Here is a 26,708-nt window from a genome sequence, read left to right as displayed (position 1 = left end):
AGCTTAGTAATGAATGGGTACTAGTGCATTTTGAAACGATTCAGTTTCTAAGAGATATGTCTGCTATCTGAACATGTAAGAGTGTTTTGATTTAAGATAAGAGGCCTTGAAGTGTTGCTTTGGATGATCTGTTTTATTGTGACAACCAGTATTTAATACTTATTTTATTCAAACGCCATGTTTCCTTAGTTAATAAACCAAACCATGATCCCAGCATACACTCTGATCCAGATGCAAACACTTAAAGGTCATCTGTCGAGTATGTCGTATCTGCAATGCATTAAATAGCTGAATGATCCACATTTAACTCAAGCTGTATGGTTATATGAGATTTATATTTATTTTCCCTTGATATTGATGTAGTCTTCAGGAAGGTAGGGATAATTATATGGTTGAATATTACCAGTAAGTACATTTCCCCCTGTTTCTGACATATAGCTGGCATCAGTGTCCCTCTTAGAATTTCAGATATGCCTGGTTCGGTCTACTTCATAAGGAACAGTCACTCTACGCTTAGCCAGATTGCGAATGTTTGACCCTCAGACGTAAATGCATGTGGCACAACGCACAGAACAAACAACCAGTGTGAATTCAGATCAAACACAACTCTCCATTCTATAACACAATATTAACTCAAATACTTTAAAATCAAAACAACTGTCTTTGGAATTGCACACATTGTGAACATCCGTTTCCACTTACAGGCACTCCTCCATACAAAGAGTGCATTCACCAACCGTCTGCTGAAAACTCTTTGTTATTCATTAATAAACACAATATTGAACTCAAATAAATACGTCCTCTTCACTCAGAATGTCTCTTGGTCTCTCTCTGAAGAATTTACACTGAGTGTACAAAACATTAGGAACACCTGCTCTTTCATTTACATCTTAGTCATTTAGCAGACGCTCTTATCCAGAGCGACTTACAGTTAGTGAATACATATATATTTTTTTTCTCAAACTGGTCCCCCGTGGGAATCAAACCCACAACCCTGGCGTTGCAAACGCCATGCTCTATCAACTGAGCTACATCCCTGCCGGCCATTCCCTCCCCTACCCTGGACAACGCTAGGCCAATTGTGCACCGCCCATGAGTCTCCCAGTCGCGGCCGGCTGCGACAGAGCCTGGATTCGAACCAGGATCTCTAGTGGCACAGCTAGCACTGCGATGCAGTGCCTTAGACCACTGCGCCACTCAGGAGACATAGACTGACCAGGTGAATCCAGGTGAAAGCTATGATCCCTTATTGATGTCACTTGTTAAATTAACTTCAATCAGTGTAGATGAAGGGGAGGAGAAAGGTTAAAGAAGGATTTTTAAGCCTTGAGACAATTGAGACATGGATTGTGTATATGTGCCATTTAGAGGGTGAATGGGCAAGACAAAATATTTAAATGCCTTTGAAGGGGGTATGGTAGTAGGTTCCAAGCGCACTGGTTTGAGTGTGTCAAGAACTGCAATGCTGCTTGGTTTTTCACACTCAACAGTTTCCCATGTGTATCAAGAATGGTCCACCACCCAAAGGACATCCAGCTAACTTGACACAACTGTGGGAAGCATTGTAGTCAACATGGGCCAGCATCCCTGTGAAACACATTCGACACCTTGTAGAGTCCATGCCCCGACGAAGTGAGGCTGTTCTTAGGGCAAAAGGGGGTTCAACTCAATATTAGAAAGATGTTCTTAAAGTTTTGTCAGTCAGTGTATGAGAAAGAGACAACAAAGAGAAGAGAAACTAAGAAAGCATTGGTGGGCAAAGAAATTCAAAAGGGGTGATGATATTAATTAATAGTAATTTCGATCCGAATGTGCAAATTATCCAAATAGATACGCAAGGTAGATGGATTATTTTAAATATGTTATTGGACCATAAACAGATATGGCTCATTAACCTTTACGGACCAAATAATGATGATCCACAATTCTTTGACAATATATATAATAAATTATCAAGCCTGCAAGCAACTCAAGACAATATTATTATGGTGGGGGATTATAATACTGTTTTAAATAGCTCAATGGACCGTAAAGGAAATCACACCACAAACAATCACCCACATGCTCTTAAGGAAATTGTGAATGTCATGGATACATTAGAACTAGTAGATATATGGAGGCTTAAATATACTGATCTAGTGAGATATACATGGCGGAGACTGAATCAAGCTAGTCGTCTTGACTTCTTTCTTATCTCATTCTCGTTGGCACCAAAAGTAAAAAAAGTGTTGATAGGGGACAGAATGCGGTCGGACCATCATATAATAGGCATATACATTACTCTTACTGAATTTCCACGTGGGCGAGGATATTGGACATTTAATCAAAGCCTATTGGATGATAATATATTTATAATTAGAACAAAGGAATTTATAACTGACTTTTTCCAACATAACATAGGTACAGTGAATCCCCTTATTGTATGGGACACCTTTAAATGTGCCTTTAGAGGCCATGCAATTCAGTACTCATCTCGAAAACAAAAGCAATTTAGGTCAAAAGAGTTTATACTAAGAAAGGAAATAGAAAGTCTAACAGAACAGATGGATGGCAATAAAAACTGTAACATAGAGGCTCAGAATAAATTAGAGGAAAAACAAAAAGAAATGGAGAAACTTATTCAAGAAAGATCAAGTGTAATATATTATAAAAATAAAGCAAACTGGATGGAATATGGGGAAAAATGCACAAAATTCTTTTTTAATCTTCAACATAGGAATGCTACCAAAAATAACTTAATGAAACTGGTTACAATTGACGGAGTCACCCATAATTCACCAAATGAGATTTTGAAGGAAGAAACAAAGTACTTTAAGCATATGTTTTCTTTTCAGTCGCCTCCATCTCCTCTAACTGAAGCTAATTGTAGAGATTTTTTTTCTATTGACAATGTCAAATTAACAGCCACACAGAAAGACTCATGTGAAGGTGAAATTACAGAGGAGGAACTTCTGGATGCAATTAAATACTTTAAGTCCAGGAAAACTCCAGGGTTGGATGGCATACCAGTCGAGGTATACCAAACCTTTTTTGATATACTAAGAGGACCGTTATTAGCATGTTTTAACCACTCCTATGTAAATGGTACATTATCTGACACTCAAGAAGAAGGTCTGATCTCATTATTACTGAAACAGGATACAAGTGGAAAATATAAAGATCCAGTCCATTTACAAAATTGGAGGCCCCTTACACTTCAGTGTTGTGATGCAAAAATCCTAGCAAAATGTATAGCGCATAGAATTAAAAAGGTATTGTCGGATATTATTCATTCTAATCAGACAGGTTTTTTACATGGAAGATACATTGGAGATAATATAAGGCAAGTATTGGAAACAATAGAACACTATGGAAAATATGGGAAACCAGGCCTGCTATTCATAGCAGACTTCGAAAAGGCATTTGATAAAGTTCGACTGGGGTTTATATATAAATGCCTGGAGCATTTCAATTTTGGAGAATCTCTTATAAAATGGGTCAAAATCATGTATAGTAACCCTAGGTGTAAAATAGTAAATAATGGCTATTTCTCAGAAAGTTTTAAACTGTCAAGAGGAGTGAAACAAGGTTGTCCACTATCGGCATATCTATTTATTGTGGCCATCGAGATGTTAGCTATTAAAATCAGATCCAATAATAATATCAGAGGATTAGAAATACAGGGCTTAAAAACAAAGGTGTCATTGTACGCTGATGATTCATGTTTTCTTTTAAATCCACAACTAGAATCCCTCCACAGCCTCATAGAGGATCTAGATACATTTTCTAACCTCTCTGGATTACAACCAAATTATGACAAATGTACTATATTACGAATTGGATCACTAAAAAATACATTTTTTACATTACCATGTAGTTTACCAATAAAATGCTCTGATGGTGATGTGGATATACTCGGAATACATATCCCAAAGGAAATAAATGATCTCATTTCAATACATTTTAATAGAAAGTTAGCAAAAATAGATAAGATCTTACTACCATGGAAAGGAAAATACCTGTCAATTTGTGGAAAAATCACCCTGATTAACTCTTTAGTATTATCCCAGTTTACCTATTTGCTTATGGTCTTGCCTACGCCTAGCGAACAGTTTTTTAAATTATATGAGAAAAAAATATTCAATTTTATTTGGAACGGCAAGCCAGACAAAATTAAAAGGGCATATTTATATAATGAATATGAATTCGGAGGACAGAAATTATTAAATATTAAAGCATTAGACCTATCACTAAAAGCTTCAGTCATACAAAAGTTATACTTAAATCCGAACTGGTTCTCAAGCAAATTAGTAAGATTGTCTCACCCAATGTTCAAGAAAGGCCTTTTTCCCTTTATTCAGATTACAACCTCTCACTTTCAGTTATTTGAAAAGGAAATAATCTCCCAAATATCACTATTTCTAAAACAAGCCATAGAAAGTTGGTTGCAATTTCAATTTAATCCTGCAAAAACGACAGAACAAATAATGCAACAAATATTGTGTTTAAATTCCAACATGCTAATTGACAAAAAACCTTGCATTAAAGAACATAATTGGTTAAGGAAAACTGTGATAAATAAAAAAGTATATCAGTTTCACTTAAGGACCAAAGGATTGACAGCCGTCCCATATAGATTGCAAAATAGTTGGGAAGAGATCTTTGACGTACCGATCCCATGGCATAGTGTTTATGAACTGACACGCAAAATGACACCGGATTCAAAAATTTGAATCTTTAAATTTAAATTATTATATAAAATTCTTGCTACCAATAAAATGTTATTTATATGGGGGATACAATCTTCCCAGCTCTGCAGATTTTGCTGTGAAGAGACAGAATCATTAGATCATTTGTTTTGGTTCTGTCCATTTGTAGCTTGTTTTTGGATACAGGTCCAGGAATGGCTAAAGGATTGCAATATTTACCTGGAGCTAACCTTGCAGATAGCATTACTGGGTGATCTGAAAAGTCATAGTCAATCAATCAATAATATAATAATCCTTTTAGCAAAAATGTTTATTTTTAATTCACAATCTGTAGAAGCAATGAGAATAGAAATGTTCGGAACCTTTGTAAAACATCACAGTACGGTTGAAATATATATGGCAAATAGAAATCCTATATGGATGGTGTTAAGAGATAGATGGGAGGTATTGAATAGAGTTGAAGGATGGGACTAATAACAAATAACAACAAATAATAACAAAGATAGCTAATAATGTAAGCATACTGTGTCCATAATAAGTATATAGGTTGTATGTTGGGAGCTTTTGGGAAAGAGCACAGTTAGAAAGATATGGCATTTAGAAGCAAACCGGATGGACATCATGAAAATGATCGGAGAGGTTGAGAGTAGAAGAAGTTCAGGAGCAAAAAAATAAAAAATAATAATATATATATATATATATAATAGAATTATTGTAAAATTAACTCTGTCCATAAGGTGTAGATAGTAAGTATAGACCGGAAGTAGAGGCCTGGGCATTGTTGTTCACTAATTTACTCCAAGTAGGGAAAGGATGGTGGGGTTGAAAAGTAATAAAGGGGAGTATATATATTTTAAAAAAACATGGGGGATTGGAAGTGATGCAGACAATTACATTGATAGAAGATACAATCTATCTGCAATATTAAGCTGATCCATTCCCACCCCCCAAAAAAAGAAAAAAAAAGAAAGCATTGGTGTGAACTGTGAAGCTGACGTTATATCAGAGAAATACCATCCATAAAGCAATGCCATCCAAACGTCTGTTCAATCAATGAAAACAGCAACAATGTCAACAACAGCAACAAAAAATATATGTTTTTATTTGTCACGTTTCATAAACAACAGGTGTACACTAACAGTGAAATGATATATATATATATATATATATATATATATATATATATATATATATATATATATATATATATATATATATATATATACACAGTACCAGTCAAAAGTTTGGACACACCTACAAGGGTTTTTCTTTATTTTTACTATTTTCTACATTCTAGGATAATAGTGAAGACATCAAAACTATGAAATAACACACATGTAGTAACCAAAAAAGTGTTAAACAAATCAAAATATATTTTATATTTGAGACTCTTCAAATGGCCACCCTTTGCCTCGATGACAGCTTTGCACACTCTTGGCATTCTCTCAACCAGCTTCACCTGGAATGCTTTTCCAACAGTCTTGAAGGAGTTCCCAAATATGCTGAGCACTTGTTGGCTGCTTTTCCTTCACTCTGCCGTCCAACTCATCCCAAATCTTCTTAATTGGGTTAAGGTCGGGGGATTGTGGAGGCCAGGTCATCTGATGCAGCACTTCATCACTCTCCTTCTTGGTAAAATAGCCCTTACACAGCCTGGAAGTGTGTTGGGTCATTGTCCTGTTAAAAAACAAATGATAGTCCAACTAAGCCCAAACCAGATGGGATGGCGTATCGCTGCAGAATGCTGTGGGAGCCATGCTGGTTAAGTGTGCCTTGAATTCTAAATAAATCACAGACAGTGTCACCAGCAAAGCATCCCCACACCATAACACTTCCTCCTCCATGCTTTACGGTGGGAACTACACATGCAGAGATCATCCATTCACCCATACCGCGTCTCACAAAGACAGGACGGTTGGACCCAAAAATCTCTTATTTGGACTCCAGACCGAAGGACAAATTTCCACTGGTCTAATGTCCATTGCTCGTGTTTCTTTGCCCAAGCAGGTCTCTTCTTATTATTGGTGTCCTTTAGTAGTGGTTTCTTTGCAGCAATTAGACCATGAAGGCCTGATTCACACAGTCCCCTCTGAACAGTTGATGTTGAGATGTGTCTGTGACTTGACCTCTGTGAAGCATTTACAGTGGCTTGCGAAAGTATTCACCCCCTTCTGCATTTTTCCTATTTTGTTGCCTTACAACTTGGAATTAAAATAGATTTTTCGGGGGGGGGGTTGTATCATTTGATTTACACAACATGCCTACCACTTTGAAGATGCAAAATATTTTTTGTTGTGAAACAAACAAGAAATAAGACAAAAAAGCTGAAAACTTGAGAGTACATAACTATTCACCCCCCCCAAAGTCAATACTTTGTAGAGCCACCTTTTGCAGCAATTACAGCTGCAAGTCTCTTGGGGTATGTCTCTATAAGCTTGGCACATATAGCCACTACTCCAGCTCCTTCAAGTTGGATGGGTTCTGCTGGTGTACAGCAATCTTTAATTCATACCACATATTTTTTATTGGATTGAGGTCTGGGCTTTGACTAGGCCCTTCCAAGACATTTAAATGTTTCCCCTTAAACCACTTGAGTGTTGCTTTAGCAGTATGCTTAGGGTCATGTAGCTCAGTTGGTAGAGCATGGCGCTTGCAATGCCAGGGTTGTGGGTTCAATTCCCATGGGGGGCCAGTATGAAAACAGGATGCACTCACTAACTGTAAGTCCCTCTGGATAAGAGTGTCTACTAAAATGTAAAATTGTCCTGCTGGAAGGTGAACCTCTGTCCCAGTCTCAAATCTCTGGGAGACTGAAACAGGTTTCCCTCAAGAATTTCCCTGTATTTAGCGCCATCCATCATTCCTTCAATTCTGACCAGTTTCCCAGTCCCTGCTGATGAAAAACATCCCCACAGCATGATGCTGCCACCACCATGCTTCACAGTGGGGATGGTGTTCTCAGGGTGATGAGAGGTGTTGGGTTTGTGCCAGACATAGCATTTTCCTTGATGGCCAAAAAGCTCAATTTTAGTCTCATCTGACCAGAGTACCTTCTTCCATATGTTTGGGGAGTCTCCCACATGCCTTTTTTTTTTTTTCTCCTTGGTCTTCATGGTGCCCCTTGCTTGGTGGTGCTCCTTGCTTAGTGGTGTTGCAGACTCTGGGGCCTTTCAGAACAGGTGTATATATACTGAGATCATGTGACAGATCATGTGACACTTAGATTGCACACAGTTGAACTTTATTTAACTAATTATGTGACTTCTGAAGGTAATTGGTTGCACCAGATCTTATTTAGGGGATTCATAGCAAAGGGGGTGAATACATATGCACACAGCACTTTTCCGTTATTTATTCTTTAGAATTTTTTGAAAGAAGTTATTTTTTTTATTTCACTTCACCAATTTGGACTATTTTGTGTATGTCCATTACATGAAATCTAAATAAAAATCCATTTAAATTACAGGTTGTAATGCAACAAAATAGGAAAAACGCCAAGGGGGATGAATACTTTTGCAAGGCACTGTATCTGAGCTGCAATTCCTGAGGCTGGTTACTCTAATGAACTTACAGTGGGGAAAACAAGTATTTAGTCAGCCACCAATTGTGCAAGTTCTCCCACTTAAAAAGATGAGAGAGGCCTTTTATTTTCATCATAGGTACACCTCAACTATGACAGACAAATTGAGAAAAGAAATCCAGAAAATCACATTGTAGGATTTTTAATGAATTTATTTGCAAATTATGGTGGAAAATAAGTATTTGGTCACCTACAAACAAGCAAGATTTCTGGCTCTCACAGACCTGTAACTTCTTCTTTAAGAGGCTCCTCTGTCCTCCACTCGTTACCTGTATTAATGGCACCTGTTTGAACTTGTTATCAGTATAAAAGACACCAGTCCACAACCTCAAACAGTCACACTCCAAACTCCACTATGGCCAAGACCAAAGAGCTGTCAAAGGACACCAGAAACAAAATTGTAGACCTGCACCAGGCTGGGAAGACTGAATCTGCAATAGGTAAGCAGCTTGGTTTGAAGAAATCAACTGTGGGAGCAATTATTAGGAAATGGAAGACATACAAGACCACTGATAATCTCCCTCAATCTGGGGCTCCACGCAAGATCTCACCCCGTGGGGTCAAAATGATCACAAGAACGGTGAGCAAAAATCCCAGAACCACACGGGGGGACCTAGTGAATGACCTGCAGAGAGCTGGGACCAAAGTAACAAAGCCTACCATCAGTAACACACTACGCCGCCAGGGACTCAAATCCTGCAGTGCCAGACGTGTCCCCCTGCTTAAGCCAGTACATGTCCAGGCCCGTCTGAAGTTTGCTAGAGTGCATTTGGATGATCCAGAAGAGGATTGGGAGAATGTCATATGGTCAGATGAAACCAAAATATAACTTTTTGGTAAAAACTCAACTCGACGTGTTTGGAGGACAAATAATGCTGAGTTGCATCCAAAGAACACCATACCTACTGTGAAGCATGGGGGTGGAAACATCATGCTTTGGGGCTGTTTTTCTGCAAAGGGACCAGGACGACTGATCCGTGTAAAGGAAAGAATGAATGGGGCCATGTATCGTGAGATTTTGAGTGAAAACCTCCTTCCATCAGCAAGGGCATTGAAGATGAAACGTGGCTGGGTCTTTCAGCATGACAATGATCCCAAGCACACTGCCCGGGCAACGAAGGAGTGGCTTCGTAAGAAGCATTTCAAGGTCCTGGAGTGGCCTAGCCAGTCTCCAGATCTCAGCCCCATAGAAAATCTTTGGAGGGAGTTGAAAGTCCGTGTTGCCCAGCGACAGCCCCAAAACATCACTGCTCTAGAGGAGATCTGCATGGAGGAATGGGCCAAAATACCAGCAACAGTGTGTGAAAACCTTGTGAAGACTTACAGAAACGTTTGACCTGTGTCATTGCCAACAAAGGGTATATAACAAAATATTGAGAAACTTTTGTTATTGACCAAATACTTATTTTCCACCATAATTTGCAAATAAATTCATAAAAAATCCTACAATGTGATTTTCTGGAATTTTTTTCCTCATTTTGACTGTCATAGTTGACGTGTACCTATGATGAAAATTACAGGCCTCTCTCATCTTTTTAAGTGGGAGAACCTGCACAATTGGTGGCTGACTAAATACTTTTTTCCCCCACTGTATGCTCTGCAGCAGAGGTAACTCTGGGTCTTCCATTCCTGTGGCGGTCCTCATGAGAGCCAGTTTCATCATAGCACTTGATGGTTTTTGCGACTGCACTTGAAGAAACTTTCAAAGTTCTTGAAATGTTCCGTATTGAAATAATGATGGATTGTCATTTCACTTTGCTTATTTGAGCTGTTCTTGCCATAATATGGACTTGGTCTTTAACCAAATAGGGCTATCTTCTGTATACCCCCCATGCCTTGTCACAACACAACTGATTGGCTCAAACGCATTAAGACGGAAAGAAATTCCACATATTAACTTTTAAGAAGGCACACCTGTTAATTGAAATGCATTCCAGGTGACTACCTCATGAAGCTGGTTGAGAGAATGCCAAGAGTGTGCAAAGCTGTCATCAAGGCAAAGGGTGGCTATTTGAAGAATCTCAAATATAAAATATATTTTGATTTGTTTAACACTTTTTTGGTCACTACATGATTCAATATGTGTTATTTCATAGTTGTGATGTCTTCACTATTATTCTACAATGTAAAAAATAGTAAAAATAAAGAAAAACTCTTGAATGAGTAGGTTTGTCCAAACCTTGACTGGTAGTGTATGTATATATATATATAGTGTCAATTTGCCACAGTGCCATGGTGTGTACTGTACTGAGACATTAGCAAACAGTGCTCCAAATACATCACACACAACAGTTATCTTTTGGTCCATGCAAAAGTGTGGTATAGCTCCATGTTCTGACACTTTTTTAATTCAAGAATATTAAAAGACTGTTAGAGACATTTAAACTGGATCGTTTCAAGTATTCTCAGACTTGTCTTGTAAAAATTGGTTCATGATTGTTATCTGAGTATGTCATTCTTAAAATGTCAGGGAAGACTTTAGAGCAGTGTGATTCATAAGTATCATTAAATGTTCTCATACTTAAAAAAAATAAACATCATTAATGTCACCAAGCCCAATAGAGGATTGTTGGACAGAATCCTGTCACGTTTTCACCTTGCATTTGGTTTAGGAGATCACTAGTTATTGCCAAACGCACTAAAATAATATCCATTCAAAGTACAGTTGTTGGCTCAAGAGGTAATTCGTAGGGAGTTTTGAGAAAAGTGTGGTGGTTCACCAACATTTGAGAACAGCTTGGTCTTGTCTAATGTTCTTTTATTACAGAAAAAAAATTCATATTATCCAAGGACCATCTTTTCTCACTGACCTTCTGTGGACTGTTTTTTCCATCATTCATTTAGCAGCAGAGCTAGCTAGCAACCTCTTCACCCTTAGGGTTTCTCTTGGTTTCTCTTTCCGCCTAAGTCAGGTCATCCCTGTATTTCAACGCTGGGCCTGCCCCTGTAATACAATGTAATGTGTGACTCTCTCTCCCTGTTTGTCCATGTAATGTCATGTAATGTTCAGTAATGTAATCTAACGCCATGTAACCTCCTCTATCCCTATGTGTCCATGCAGGTCCTGGAGGAGCGGATGAAGTTGGAGTGTAAGTGTCATGGCGTGTCAGGCTCATGCACCACCAAAACCTGCTGGACGACCCTGCCCAAGTTCCGAGAGATCGGCTACGTCCTGAAGGACAAGTACAACCAGGCGGTCCACGTGGAGGTGGTCCGGGCCAGCCGACTACGCCAGCCCACCTTCCTCAAGGTGAAGAAGACCCAGGGCTACCGCAAGCCCATGGAGACCGACCTTGTCTACATCGAGAGTTCGCCCAACTACTGCGAGGAGGACGCGGCCACGGGGAGCGTGGGCACCCAGGGGAGGCTGTGTAACCGCACCTCGCCCCACACGGACGGCTGCGACCTCATGTGCTGTGGCCGGGGCTACAACACGCACCAGTACACCAAAGTGTGGCAGTGCAACTGTAAGTTCCAGTGGTGCTGCTTCGTCAAGTGCAACACGTGCAGCGAGAGGACGGAGGTGTTTACCTGCAAATAAAGGGGCGTGGCATAACGGACCTACGGTACTGTACGATGATTGGGAGGGGCGTGGCAGGACTCTCTGGATGACAAGGAAGACCCCCAGAGGAAAGATAAAAGGACATGTCTTGGAACAGGAATAGTGAGAGATTTTAAAATAAAAAGGAATGGAATTTTCAATATCAGCTCTTCATGGCATCGTTTTGCACAGCAGAATCTATATGAGCTTTTTAAGAAAGTAAAGGCTAAATATCAATAGGTAATAATACTAAAATCTTTGACTGACTGAGACAGAATAATGTGTGATCATGTACTGATGTAAAGGTTAGGACTACAGGAAACAAATGGTGCCTGGATGGGAACTGTGCATTGCACTCTGGGATTTGTAGTTCTTTTTTTCACGGAATGGCTTCTACATGGAACAGAAAGACAGACTCTGGAGATGTGGTAGAAAATGACAGTAACTGTTGAGGGATGAGACTGGCATGAGACTCTAAAAGTCCTAGTGAGAACTTTTTAGTTTTCTTTTCTTTTTCTACAGAGGGAGAGAGCAGAGGTGAATATTTGAGCCCCCAAACTGGAGGTGTTTTCTTTTTGGAGCTGTGTAGACATGAAGAACGCTGTGTAAGTGTGGTGCCTAGGGGCGACCGGAAAGCTGAGTGGAGAAGTCTCTATAGTAAGCCCTCTGCTGCCAACTGGAATACGGTGGAGTATGTTAGTTTTCCAGTCACACTGGAACTGTCTGTTTGAACACTGAAAATAAATTGTTTATTTATGTTATAGTATCTTAAAACAAAGCACTAACGGGTAGAAATGTCTTTTTTTTGTACTAAGTGTAAAAAATACTTTTTAGATAATGCATGTCTTTTAGAAAATGGCCCCCATCCCACTATCAATCCCCCTTTTTCTAAAATGGTTTCATTGCTACTGGTGTGTTGACTACAAAAAAAATCAACAATACAGGGTATTTCACATCACAATCAATCACATTGGTTCTATGTTGCTGTAGCATAGCTTTTGTTTGCAGTCATTTATGCAGCAGACGTTAGGCCTACGTCCTGTCTGGGTTATTAAGCATAGACAGTAGCAAGATAACTCATTTCTTAACGCAAAGATCCTTCCTCAATTATTTAAACATGATATTGCTGGATGCATTGTAGAGTGGTGCACTGATATTATTTTCTATTCAGAAACGACTCAAATTAAAATGAAATAATCTCCCATTTGACTGCTTTTTGAAATGTATTGCAAAGACAAACAAGACTAAGAATTAGTGAGTGAAGTCTGCTGGTATCGAGAGGAAATGTTAGGTTTTAGCCAACAGCTTCATTAATTCACTGCATCCAAAGCTGTGTTCGCATTCTCATCTGTATTCATTGGTTGTGGTTATACTATACCAAGTGTCAGGCTATGTAGAGCTTCAGTGACGTAAAGCATCACTATACATCATTTGGCACACTAATGGCTGATCATAATCAGTCATTATTTTCAGCATCTTTTCGTCATGCTTAAAGCTAGAATACTTAGTTGCAACATCCATTTTTGGACTTATAAATTAATGATATATACCCATTGATTCTTGAAGAATATAACTTATAAATGCCTCATGAGCTTAGTTCAACTGTCGTATCCCATCAGAACCCCAAATACAAGCCTGTTTTACTCCAATGTTTGTAAACAACGTAAACAAACACTGTATAGCCTTAAAACATGGTTGAAACTATCATGTTGGTATCGTGGATGGTCAGGCATTGCATCCATAGCTCTGTCTATGCATTTGAGAGTGGTTACATTTATCCAGCCCCATCCCTCAACTTTTTCCCAAAACAGAGGCGGGTGACCGCTTTGGTATAGTTTCAACAGTGGATTCTAGCTTTAAGCTTCAAATGTTGATAAGAGAAGATTTGCTTTCTGCTGATTTGAGATTATGATGACCCAAGGTTTACCTATCAGATAGGCCAGTTTCTTTCTTGGCTCATTTTCTTGGTTTTCATAAGATAGACAGATCTGTGCACATTGAATAATAACCACTCAATTTAGGTGAAGGTGCTGTTTTATTGTGGTAATGATGTAAATCTAGTCCTTTAATCGTTTTTAATCATGCTATCAATGTAAGTGCTACTCCAATGCAATACTAGTGTAATTAACTGGATAGTCTGCTGACTAAAGCTAACTATTTAACGTAATCTAGAGCTGGAGCTGAGGAACGCTCAACTCCGTTCTCTTATCCGCTTATATCCGTCTTGATATAAGAGAACGGAGTTGAGCGTTCCTCAGCTATTAGGGTGCAGGTGTATCAAATGAATATGCGTTCTTATTTTAATTAAAATCACCGCAGCCTGTTGCTATTTCTAGATACAGTATAAACTCAGCAACAAGTGGATAAAAGTGTGAAAATGATCCAAATGATCTCTCAGATAGTTTCTCATAATATCTACTAATACACATTTAGCGACACCAAAACAAACAATCTGAAAAACTCATCCTGAATCAGTTGTTCTTTTCAAACCTGTTTGGCAGAAGACCAGATATTGTTTGGGCCCAGTGCATGTTGATTCACATAATGTTGTATGTCGGTGCTCATCTCAGTTGCCGATGTCAACTGTTCCATCAAATACCCAAAGCCCTTATTTGGGCTCTGACTCCCTGTAATGGAACACATTCTTTATATGTCTGGCCATTGTATGTAGAGGTTTTGAGCTGCCAACGTTTATATATAAAATATCCCTTATTCAGAACATCCAACCACCCTTAATATGGCTATTGGGGTTGCAAAGGAAGTGTAAATCATTAAATATCATAAATACATTATTTTGTACACAGCACATTCATAGTAATCTGTGCTTCGTTTGTCTTGATTGTGGCACGCACGGAACAAAAGTTAATTATTTCTCGAAGCCCATCTCTGAGTCAGTCAGTCACATGCAGGCAGCGAGTGGGAGAGAGAGAGTCTTGGGCACATATTATATTACATATTATATTTTTTTGATAGCAGCCATTGCAATGAGCCCGTCCTCCTCAATTAAGCTTCCACCAGCCACCTGTGGTATTGGGGTTTTGTGAAGCTTCATTGGGAGTTCTTATGTTGGGTAATTGGAGTTGTCTGGCTTGGATTGTCAGAGCTGCCTGTGAAGATAAACCTTCTCACTCTATCATCTGATTAATTGGTCTAACTCAGTCACCATTCATTGCCCAGGTTCCTGACCGTATGTCAATATATCACCATTTGATATAAGATACTATTATTGACGTCAATAAGTTATCTCTCAAGTGTTACGAACGCCTTTATATGTTGATAGAGTACTAGTACAGTGATTATCTTAACTCTCTGAACCCTCTCCATACTCTCTGTGTTGGCAACATTGGCGTCCAGTGTCACTGGGGAAGTGGAGCTCCATGCAAATGACATGTGCTGAATAGGCAATGCCTCAGTCTGCCTCTTGTTTCTGGACACAAACGAGAGTGTCGTTCTTTTGAGTGTGTTTCCTAGATGGATGGGATGGCTGGATGGAACAAGGATGTGCATGTGCAGCCGGAAACAGCAAGTGAAAAGACTGGTTACTTAGGAGAGAGAGGTTGGTGAAAATGGGTTGGGAGAGGGAGAGAACATGTGTGGATACTGTTAAGGAGCTACAACCGTAGGATCAACCTATCAGTTTTGTGTGGCGGAGAGAAAATGGTGTGAATCACAAATGTTTGATTTGTGTTGCTGTCTTTTCCTCAGTCAATATTCAAATCTAATTAAGATCAGATCAAAAAGTAAGAAGAAACCCATAGCCTACTCATCTTTGAACCAATTCATTTGTTGGTTAGTTCCCTTGTTTGTTGTTGATGGTTAAATCAACTTTTCTATGGATTCTAATATGGACTCTGAAAGTCAGTGAGCAAGACTTGGGTTTGTTTACGTAGCCACAGCTTCAAATGAACATTGTAGGAGCTAACAAGGTCATGTCATTTCCTAGCTGGGTTTCTCAACTCAGTCGAGGGAACAGTCAGTGGTTGTATTTGATTAACTTTTTATCAAAAAGTATTGGATTCCAGCAAACAAAGAAAGGCACGTAGCTACAGAGGACAAACACGGTAAGGGTTTAAGAATGTACATTTTTACAAGTATCGATTGACAGAGACTCGATGTAGTTGGAGGAAAACACTCCGCCCACAGTCATCTCCGCTCAACTCCATTGATGTGATGTACACTACCTACTCATTCAAGGTTTTTTCTTTATTTTTACTATTTTCTACATTGTAGAATAATAATGAAGACATCAAAACTATGAAAAAACACATATGGAATGATGTAGTAACCAAAAAGTGTTAAACAAATCAAAATATATGTTAAATTTGAGATTCTTCAAATAGCTACCCTTTGCCTTGATGACAGCTTTGCACACTCTTGGCATTTTCTCAACCAGCTTCATGAGGTAGTCACCTGGAATGCATTTCAATTAACAGGTGTGCCTTCTTAAAAGTTAATTTGTGGAATATCTTTCCTTCTTAATGCGTTTGAGCCAATCAGTTGTGTTGTGACAAGGTATGGGGGGTATACAGAAGATAGCCCTATTTGGTTAAAGACCAAGTCCATATTATGGCAAGAACAGCTCAAATAAGCAAAGTGAAACGACAATCCATCATTATTTAAATACAGAACATTTCAAGAACTTTGAAAGTTTCTTCAAGTGCAGTCGCAAAAACCATCAATCGCTATGATGAAACTGGCTCTCATGAGGACCGCTACAGGAATGGAAGACCCAGAGTTACCTCTGCTGCAGAGGATAAGTTCATTAGAGTAACCAGCCTCAGAAATTGCAGCCCAAATAAATGCTTCACAGAGTCCAAGATGAGGTGATTTTGACGGAGTCAGGTGCAGGAGGGTAAATCACAGAATAACAGGATTTATTCTGAACCACAGAGTTACGCAGTAATGCGTAAAAACACTCCAGTGCGCAAAACAGGCACACTGGAAAATACAAGGCACACAGGGAATATTCCCGGCGATACAAAATACACTGAGCTCCACCGAGCTTCTCTCTCCTCCACAATAAACAATCACACACAAAGACAAGGGGGCAGAGGGAACACTTATACAGGTACTGATGAGGGAATATGAACCAGGTGTGTGTAATAAACAAGACAAAACAAATGGAATGATGAGATGAGGAGCGGCAGTGGCTAGAAGGCCGGTGACGACTAACGCCGAAGCCTGCCCAAACAAGGAGAGGAAGCAGCCTCGGAGGAAGTCGTGACAAACAGACACATCTCAACATCAACTGTTCAGAGGAGACTGTGTGAATCAGGCCTTCATGGTCGAATTGCTGCAAAGAAACCACTACTAAAGGACAACAATAATAAGAAGAGACTTGCTTGGGCCAAGAAACACGAGCAATGGACATTAGACCGGTGGAAATGTGTCCTTTGGTCTGGAGTCCAAATTGGAGATTTTTGGTTCCAACCGCAGTGTCTTTGTGAGACGCAGTGTGGGTGAACTTATGATCTCTGCATGTGTATTTCCCACCGTAAAGCATGGAGGAGGAGGTGTTATAGTGTGGGGGTGCTTTGCTGGTGACACTGTCTGTGATTTATTTAGAATTTAAGGCACACTTAACCAGCATGGCTACCACAGCATTTTGCAGCGATACGCCATCCCATCTGGTTTGGGCTTAGTGGGACACTCATTTGTTTTTTAACAGGACAATGACCCATCACACCTCCAGGCTTTGTAAGGGCTATTTTACCAAGAAGGATAGTGATTGAGTGCTTCATCAAATGACCTGGCCTCCACAGTCCCCCGACCTCAACCAAATTGAGATGGTTTGGGATGAGTCGGACCGCAGAGTGAAGGAAAAGCAGCCAACAAGTGCTCAGCATTTGTGGGAACTCCTTCAAGACTGTTGGAAAAGCATTCCAGGTGAAGCTGGTTGAGAGAAATCCAAGAGTGTGCAAAGCTGTCATCAAGGCAAAGGGTGGCTATTTGAAGAATCTCAAATATAAAATATATTTTGGTTTGTTTAACACTTATTTGGTTACTACATGTGTTATTTCATACTTTTGATGTCTTCACTATTATTCTACAATGTAGAAAATAGTAAAAATAAAGAAAAACCCTTGAATGAGTAGGTGTTCTAAAACTTTTGACCGGTAGTGTACATCGTGGAGTTGAGAAAAACCTGGCTAGTCATTTCCCAGTGAAGGAGTCATTTGGGTGAATGTTGCCTTTAAAATTGAAAACTTGGTATTTTGGCATTGCTATAACTGATTAGTTATCCCTGAAAAATAAACAAAAGCTAATAAATACAATTCTGATACGAAGATATTACCAGATAATTTAGACAACAAAATATTATTGTTTCATTTCTATTTAAATCCATATATTTTTTTTGTATCAATGGTTTCAACATTGCTATTTTTATACATGACTATGAGTCAAAATCATTATTTTCATGGGTATTGTTGTTGAGTTTTATGGTATATTTGACATGTGATATATTTATATCTACAGCTTTGAAACAGACATGTGTCTATCCTAATTTGTAAAGATTGGAATAAAAACATAAACAATATTAATGCATAAGTACATTACTGGGTTATATTTTGACCGTTGTACAAGAAGAGCTTTTAAACTTACAGCTATTGAAAACAAATCTCGTAAATTATGTTTTTTTTTTATTATGTGAAATGTGTAAATGGTTGCTGTGTGTTAAACTTGGACAACATTTCGAATCCAGATCTTAATATAAAGTGGCGCTACATAACTGTGAAAAGTGCCATTATACTTTATTAATTTGGTGGGCACTCCCACTCGTTCTCCTGTATGTGAAAAGCATTACAGCCAGGCACCAGAGCAGAAGTAAGATGTGTTTTGTTAGTTGTCTGAAACCCTGGGGACCGGAACCACATAAGCTCCCCATACTATACCCTGGATTGAAAAATATAAATCCATTTGTGTCTGACAAACATTTTGTCATTAAAAAATATGAGATAGAAAAACAGACTTTGCTGTGTGTGTGGCTTCTTGTAAACCAGCTATTGTTTAGGTGTCAGAATCTTTAGTTCATTGGGATATATTCTGCAAGCTAATGCTTCTGGTCTAATTCACACTAGTAGAGAGCGACGTGTCTGCTTTTCCAAATCAGGGCCCGGGATGGGAGAGAGAGGGGGAGGTCTGATCCAATGTACATCACTTTGGCAAGAGAACGAGATTCGTTAACTTAAAGATGACTGAGGGTGCATCCAAAATGGCACCCTATTAGGGCTCTGGTAAAAAGTAGTGCACTATATAGGGAATAGAGTGCCATTTGGGACACAGTCGGAGTCTAAAGAGCATAAGAGAGGCCCAAATGGCTGCCAAGTCTCATTTGAGACCAGTTGGTTGCCCACAGCACAGAGCAAAGAGAGGATGAAGAGAGGACAGGAAGCTGGATGCCCTCCCTCGTGAGATCCTGATCAAAACTAGTGAATGTTTTCTCTCCTTTTTTTCTGGAAGTCTTTGCTGCTCAGACCCATTGAAGTGCCTCCACAGATTGACCATGCAGTGTTGTCCTCCTTCAGCTGACAAACATCCTCATTCACTGATTCTGGAAATCGGGCACCGTTAGTTACCGCCTATGGTCTAATGGGCCTGAGCCAGCCCAGAGGCACAATAACCAACTGTCAGCTTCAAGTGTCAGACCAACTCAGGCCTCAGGGAGGCCCTATGTATAATAGATATGGGGTGGTCACTAAAGAGGTAACAAAGACGTTAGGTTCTGCCTTGCACAGAACTACCGGAAAAACACCAGTGTAGGTGCCAGGGTTTCCTCTGTCTTTTCCCTTAACATTTATGAATTGACAAAAGCATATAGATTACTCCAGCTTGGCTCAGGGGATCTGGCTCCACCTGTTACAGGAGGGGATCGCAGTTCCGGAGAGACCCACTAGGTGTCATCCTCCGACAACCTTAGGCACCTCCTCACTCCGAGTCGGGACTAATCATCATCCTATTGGTGTCACCTGTGTCTATCGGTTCACCTGTGTATTTATGCCCTCACTTCCCTGTGTTTCCTCGCTCAGTTTTCTCTGCTAGTTTCTCATGTCCAGCAGTACTACTCAGTGTCTGATCAGAGACCTATGTACAGGTACTTGAGAAGTGTTCTCCCTGTTTCGTTATTTGTTTCAGTCGTAGGTAGTATTTCGTATTTTGTCTGTCAGACAGTTTTTGGAGACTTATTTGCTCCGCCTTTCTTTTATCTTGATAAGTCCGTTATTTTGTATTTTGGCTTCGGGACCACCAGTAAAGATCCTTGTTTTACCATCTCTGCCTACTGCCTACTGTATATCCTGCACCGCACTTGGGTCACACCTCACCCCAACCCTTACACCACCCAGTCATTTATAACTACAGTGAAACAAACGAGAACCTTAGGATTAGAGGCTAGCCCTCATTCAAGGAGTCAGGAGTCGTTAGAGTTGACGTTTGAGATTATCCAGGGATCAAGAGAGAAGAAAGAAAGGACTGTTGTCTTCCAGACACTGAACATCAATTACAGGGTGCCTGGAAGACACGTAGGGAACATATGTAAAAGTCTTCAGAGTGATGCATCATTCTAAACCATTCTACCATGTCTTGTTTTTTGTTGGGAGGAACATCCCACTTGGAACACACTGGTTGATCAACATTGTTTCCACGTCATTTCAATGAAATTAAATTGAACCAAGGTGGAATAGATGTTGAATTGACGTCTGTGCCCAGTGGGATGATGGCTTTGGATGAGCTGATAAGAAAGTCCGGAGGCACTACTGTGCTGCTGAAATCCTCTGTCCTGGTATGGTAGCACTCTGTAACGTGATGTAAGAATTTCTATAGCATACTATGTAATTTGATTGTAATCTTAGGCCTCTATTCAATCTGTATTGCTGAAGTGTTACAGATTGCACATTATATGTTTTAAGGTAATTTCCGATTGAGCCGACATATGCAGCATTTACTGTGAATGCAGTCTCTGCTAACGCAGGAACAATGTCTTTAAATTTCAACCACGCTGTAACGCCATACGGATTGAATAGGTCGCTTAGTTTGACTTCAGTGTTCCTGTAAGAGAGGTAAATATGGGCGGCAAGTAGCTTAGTGGTTAAGAGCGTTGTGCCAGTAACCGAAAGGTCGCTGGTTCTAATCCCCGAGCCAACTAGGTGAAAAATCTATCGATGTGCCCTTGAGCAAGGTACTTAACCCTAATTGCTCCTGTAAGTCGCTCTGGATAAGAGCGTCTGCTAAATATATTTAATTTAAATCAGCTGATGTCCAAGGATCTCTATTTGCTCTAAAATGTATTTCAGCTCTAAAATGTATTTCAGATCAAAAATGCATGTTATCCTTTTCTGTAATCTAAGAACAACACACCAAAACTTATGAAGTGTTCTTACAGTAAATGGAATCAATAGAAAATAGGTGCAAATTATTTTTGCCAACTCAACAGGACCTATTCCTCGAGCGCAACAAAGGTTGCAACAATGTACTGTACCCAATTCCAAAATCACCATGGCCTTTTATCTGCTGTTAGGTTAGAATAGTGTTTCTTTAGTTATTTTACATTGTTTTGACTGCTTGTCTTATTGAAAGACCATCATTTTGAGGTTTCGCATCATCTGTTTGATATTAGTGGCAAGGAACACATGGATATTCAAAGGCAGAGGCATGAGTGACATCATACACCGCATAGCGAAGCCGGGATCGTATCGTCAGACCCTAGTCAGAGACTTCTTAAATATATACTGAACAAAAAATATGAACGCTACATGTAAAGTGTTGGTCCCATGTTTCATTAGCTGAAATAAAAGATCTCAGACATTTTCCATACTCACAAAAAGCTTATTTCTCTCAAATGTTGTGCACAAATTTGTTTACATCCCTGTTAGTGAACATTTCTCATTTGCCAAGATAATCCATCCACCTGACAGGTGTGGCATATCAAGAAGCTGATTAAACAGCGTGATCATTACACAGGTGCTCCTTGTGCTGGGGACAATAAAAGGTCACTCTAAAATGTGCAGTTTTGTCAAACAACAATAATGCCACAGATGTCTCAAGTTTTGAGGGAACACGCAGTTGGCATGCTGACTGCAGGAATGTCCACCAGAGCTGTTGCCAGAGAATTTAATGATAATTTCTCTACCATAAGCTGCCTCCAACATCATTTTAGAGAATTTGGCAGCACGTCCAACCGGCCTCACAACCGCAGACCACGTGGAACCACGTGGACCTCCACATCCGGCTTCTTCACCTGCGGGATCGTCTGAGACCAGCCACCCGGACAGCTGATGAAATTGAGGAGTATTTATTTCTGTAATAAAGCCCTTTTGTGGGGGAAAACTCATTCTGATTGGCTGGGCCAAGCTCCCCAGCGGGTGGGCCTGGGTCCCAAGTGGGTGGGCTTATGCCCTCCCAGGCACACCCATGGCTGCGTCCCTGCCCAGTCATGTGAAATCCATAGATTAGGGCCTAATGAATTTATTTTAATTGACTGATTTCCTTATATGAACTGTAACTCAGTAAAATCGTTGAAATTGTTGTATGTTGCATTTATATTTTTGTTCAGTATACCTGACTACCCCACTACCCTGCATCTTACTACATTGTTGTATTGGTGCAGTCTTCATCTATGGGATTCACCTTGGATTCCCCCCTTTAGAATGATTCCAATGACCTGCATTTATTCAACAGTACCAGTTACTATATGTAGTCCTCTAGTTAGAGGCTTGTTCAGGAGGCTATAGCCCAATTTGCATAATTACATTTACGTCATTTAGCAGACGCTCCTATCCAGAGCGACTTACAGTTAGTGAGTGCATACATTCTTTTTTTATTCTATACTGGCCCCCCGTGGTAATCGAACCCACAACCCTGGCGTTGCAAACACCATGCTCTGAGCTACATCCCTCTGATACACAACTGAGCTACATCCCTGCCGGCCATTCCCTCCCCTTCTTTATTTTTACTATTTTCTACATTGTAGAATAATAGTGAAAACATCAAAACCATGAAATAACACTTGTGGAATCATGTAGGAACCCAAAAAGAGTTAAAACAATCTAAATATATTTTATATATGAGATTCTTCAAATAGCCACCCTTTGCCTTGATGACAGCTTTGCACACTCTTGGCATTCTCTCAACCAGCTTCATGAGGTAGTCCCCTGGAATGCATTTATTTCCTTCTTAATGCATTTGTGCCAATCAGTTGTGTTGTGTCAAGGTAGTGGGGGGTATACAGAAGATAGCCCTATTTGGTAAAATACCAAGTCCATGTGAATCAGACCTTCATGGTTGAATTGCTGCATAGAAACCACTACTAAAGGACACCAATAAAAAGAAGAGACTTGCTTGGGTCAAGAAACACAAGCAGTGGACATTAGACCGGTGGAAATGTGTCCTTTGGTCTGGAGTCCAAAGGACACATGTGTCTTTGTGAGAAGCGGTGTGGGTGAATGGATGATCTCCGCATGTGTATTTCCCACCGTAAAGCATGGAGGAGGAGGTGTTATGGTGTGGTGGTGCTTTGCAGGTGAGACTGTCTGTGATTTATTTAGAATTCAAGGCACACTTAACCAGCATGGCTACAACAGCATTCTGCAGCGATACGCCATCCCATCTGGTTTGGGCTTAGTGGGACTATCATTTGTTTTTCAACAGGACAATGACCCAACACACTTCCAGTCTGTGTAAGGGCTATTTTACAAAAAAGGAGAGTGATGGAGTGCTGCATCAGATGACCTGGACTCCACAATCCCCCGACCTCAACCCAATTGAGATGGTTTGGGATGAGTCGGTCCGCAGAGTGAAGGAAAAACAGCCAACAAGTTCTCAGCATTTGTGGGAACTCCTTCAAGACTGTTGGAAAAGCATTCCAAGTGAAGCTGGTTGAGAGAATGCCAAGAGTGTGCAAAGCTGTCAGCAAGGCAAAGGGTGGCTATTTGAGGAATCTCAAATATAAAATATATTTTGATTTGTTTAACACTTTTTTTGGTTACTACATAATTCCATATGTGTTATTTCATGGTTTTGATGTTTTCACTATTATTCTATAATGTAGAAATTAGTAAAAATAAAGAAAAACCCTTGAATGAGTAGGTGTGTCCAAACTTTTGACTGGTACTGTATGTGGAGACGAGACATTAGCCTAGGGAGTAATTTTGCCAGCACACCTGTTTATGTTGGACGGGGGTGGAAAGCGTTGCTCGTAAAATATGAGCAAGGTTAATACTTATGTGGTGATTCCCTCAGTCAGGCCCCACAGCTACTGTTAGGACAGCATCAGTGCTCTTACATGACAGGATGGGTGCAACCCCAGGCTGAGCAGAGGGGTGTGTGTGTGTGTGTGTGTGTGTGTGTATGTGTGTGTGTGTACACCCTAATGTGTGTGTGTGTACACCCTAACCCTAGGTTTAGGGTTAGGGTTAGAATTAGGGTTTTTGAATGGGAATCAACTGTTGGTCCCCAAAAATTCCTCACAAGTATGGTAAGACATAGCTGTGTGTGTGTGTTTGTGTGAGTGTGAGTGAGAGAGAGAGAGTGAGAGAGAGAGAGGGGGGGGGGGGGGGGGGGGGGTGGGGGGCATGAGAGTGTGTCTGTCTGTGTGACTGTATCTCTGTCTGTATCTCTTAGTGTCTGTACTGAATGTGAGTGTCTGTATGTATGTATTAGTGTGTGTCTTTGGGAGACAGACAGATCCCTTAGGGAAGTGGGTTTCCACATGGAGACATTGGTGGGGAGAGTTCGAGGACAGCCCACACGCGCTTTGTGCAGCGCGGCTCGGTGTCCGGTGGTTGGCTAGGCCACGGCTTTTCCTTGAGGATATTTTCTTCCTAGCGTTTTGTTTTCATGAAGTGAGGTTGGGGTTCTAAAAGCAGACTCCACCTAGGGAAAACTCAGAGAGACCCTTCACAGCTTTTCTTAGCACATCCATTGAAAGTTTCAATTTGAAACTGGCCCCTTCCTCTATACCCCAAATCAAATCAAATCAAATTGTATTTGCCAAATGCGTCGAATACAACCTTACAGTGAAATGCTTACTTACAAGCCCTTAACCAACAATGCAGTTTTGAAGAACATTTAAAAAAGTGTTAAGGCAAAAATAGATAAGTCAAAAATAAAAAAGAGCAAATAATTAAAGAGCAGCAGTAAAATAAAATAACAGTAGGGAGGCCATATACAGGGGGTACCGTTACAGAGTCAATGTGCGGGGACACCGGTTAGTCGAGGTAATTGAGGTAATACTTTGAGATGGAGCCGGAGAAGATGGCTGCCGTTTTACAGCCCTCTAACCAATTGTACTATTATGTGTGTTTTTTCGCGTTATTTGTAATTTATTCTGTACATAATGTTTCTGCCATCGTCTCTTATAGCCAAAAAGAGCTTCTGGATATCAGGACAGCGATTACTCACCTCGTATTGGATGAAGATTTTTTCTTCAACGAGTCGGATGCGAAGTATATCCGACAGACAAACGACAAGGCCCAAATCCCCGTCATCCGCAGGAGAAAGAGACGGAAATATCGTGGACGTAGGTCGGGATTCCTTGTAAGGATCAGACGGCGAGCGAGTAAACTGCCTCTTCCATCAATCCTATTAGCCAATGTTCAATCATTTGAAAATAAATTAGATGACCTAAGATTATGGTTATCCTACCAACGGGACATTAAAAACTGTAATATCTTATGTTTCACCGAGTCGTGGCTGAACGACAACATGGATAACATACAGCTGACGGGATATACGCTACATCGGCAGGATAGAACGGCTGAGTCCGGTAACACAAGGGGTGGCGGTCTGTGTATATTTGTAAACAACAGCTGGTGCACAAAAGCAAACACTAAGGAAGTCTCAAGGTTTTGCTCGCCTGAGGTAGAGTATTTTATGATAAGCTGTAGACCACACTATTTACCAAGAGACTTTTCATCTACATTTTTCATAGCTGTCTATTTACCACCACAAACCAATGCTGGCATTAAGATTGCACTCAATGAGCTGTATAAGGTCATAAGTAAACAGGAAAATGCTCATCCAGAGGCAGCGCTCCTAGTGGCCGGGGACTTTAATGCAGGGAAACTTAAATCCGTTCTACCTAATTTCTGCCAACATGTTAAATGTGCAACCAGAGGAAAAAAAACTCTAGACCACCTTTACTCCACCCACAGAGACGCATACAAAGCTCTCCCTTGCCCTCCATTTGGCAAATCTGACCATAACTCTATCCTCCTGATTCCTGCTTATAAGCAAAAACTAAAGCAGGAAGCACCAGTGACTCGGTTAATAAAAAAAAAGTGGTCAGATGACGCAGATTCTAAGCTACAGGACTGTTTTGCTAGCACAGACTGGAACACGTTCCGGGATTCTTCAGATAGCATTGAGGAGTACACCACATCAGTCACTGGCTTCATCAATAAGTGCATCGATGACGTCGTCCCCACAGTGACCGTACGTACATACCCCAACCAGAATCCATGAATTACAGGCAACATCCGCACTGAGCTAAAGGGTAGAGCTGCCGCTTTCAAGGAGCGGGACTCTAACCCGGACGCTTATAAGAAATCCCGCTATGCCCTCCGACGAACCATCAAACAGGCAAAGAGTCAATACAGGACTAAGATTGAATCGTACTACACCGGCTCTGACGCTCGTCGGATGTGGCAGGGCTTGAAAATTACTACAGACTACAAAGGGAAGCACAGCCGCGAGCTGCCCAGTGACACAAGCCTACCAGACGAGCTAAACCACTTCTATGCTCGCTTCGAGGCAAGCAACACTGAAGCATGCATGAGAGCACCAGCTGTTCCGGATGACTATTTGATCACGCTCTCCGTAGCCGATGTGAGTAAGACTTTTAAGTACTCCGAGCATTTGCTGACCAACTGGCAAGTGTCTTCACTGACATTTTCAACATGTCCCT

At 40.4% G+C, this 26,708-nt stretch overlaps 1 protein-coding gene across 2 annotated transcripts in view; it reads left to right on the top strand.

The window, feature by feature from the left end:
- LOC311148446 (protein Wnt-7b-like) overlaps positions 1 to 13,011 on the top strand; it is a gene marked incomplete at its 5' end in the record, with an annotated part of 52,706 nt that extends 39,695 nt beyond the window's left edge. For both annotated transcript variants that reach the window (XM_084185415.1, XM_084185416.1), the window contains one exon: positions 11,330 to 13,011. In XM_084185415.1, coding sequence (XP_084041541.1) covers positions 11,330 to 11,809 — 480 coding nt within the window. In that variant the 3' untranslated portion in view covers positions 11,810 to 13,011. The remainder of the gene's footprint in view (positions 1 to 11,329) is intronic.
- Between the last annotated feature and the right edge of the window lie 13,697 nt (positions 13,012 to 26,708).

The sequence above is a fragment of the Coregonus lavaretus genome, assembly GCF_964263955.1.
Source record: "Coregonus lavaretus genome assembly, chromosome: 21".
Taxonomy (NCBI): domain Eukaryota; kingdom Metazoa; phylum Chordata; class Actinopteri; order Salmoniformes; family Salmonidae; genus Coregonus; species Coregonus lavaretus.
The sequence above is the reverse complement of the archived record's forward strand: the minus strand, read 5'-3'. Positions and strand labels throughout refer to the sequence as shown.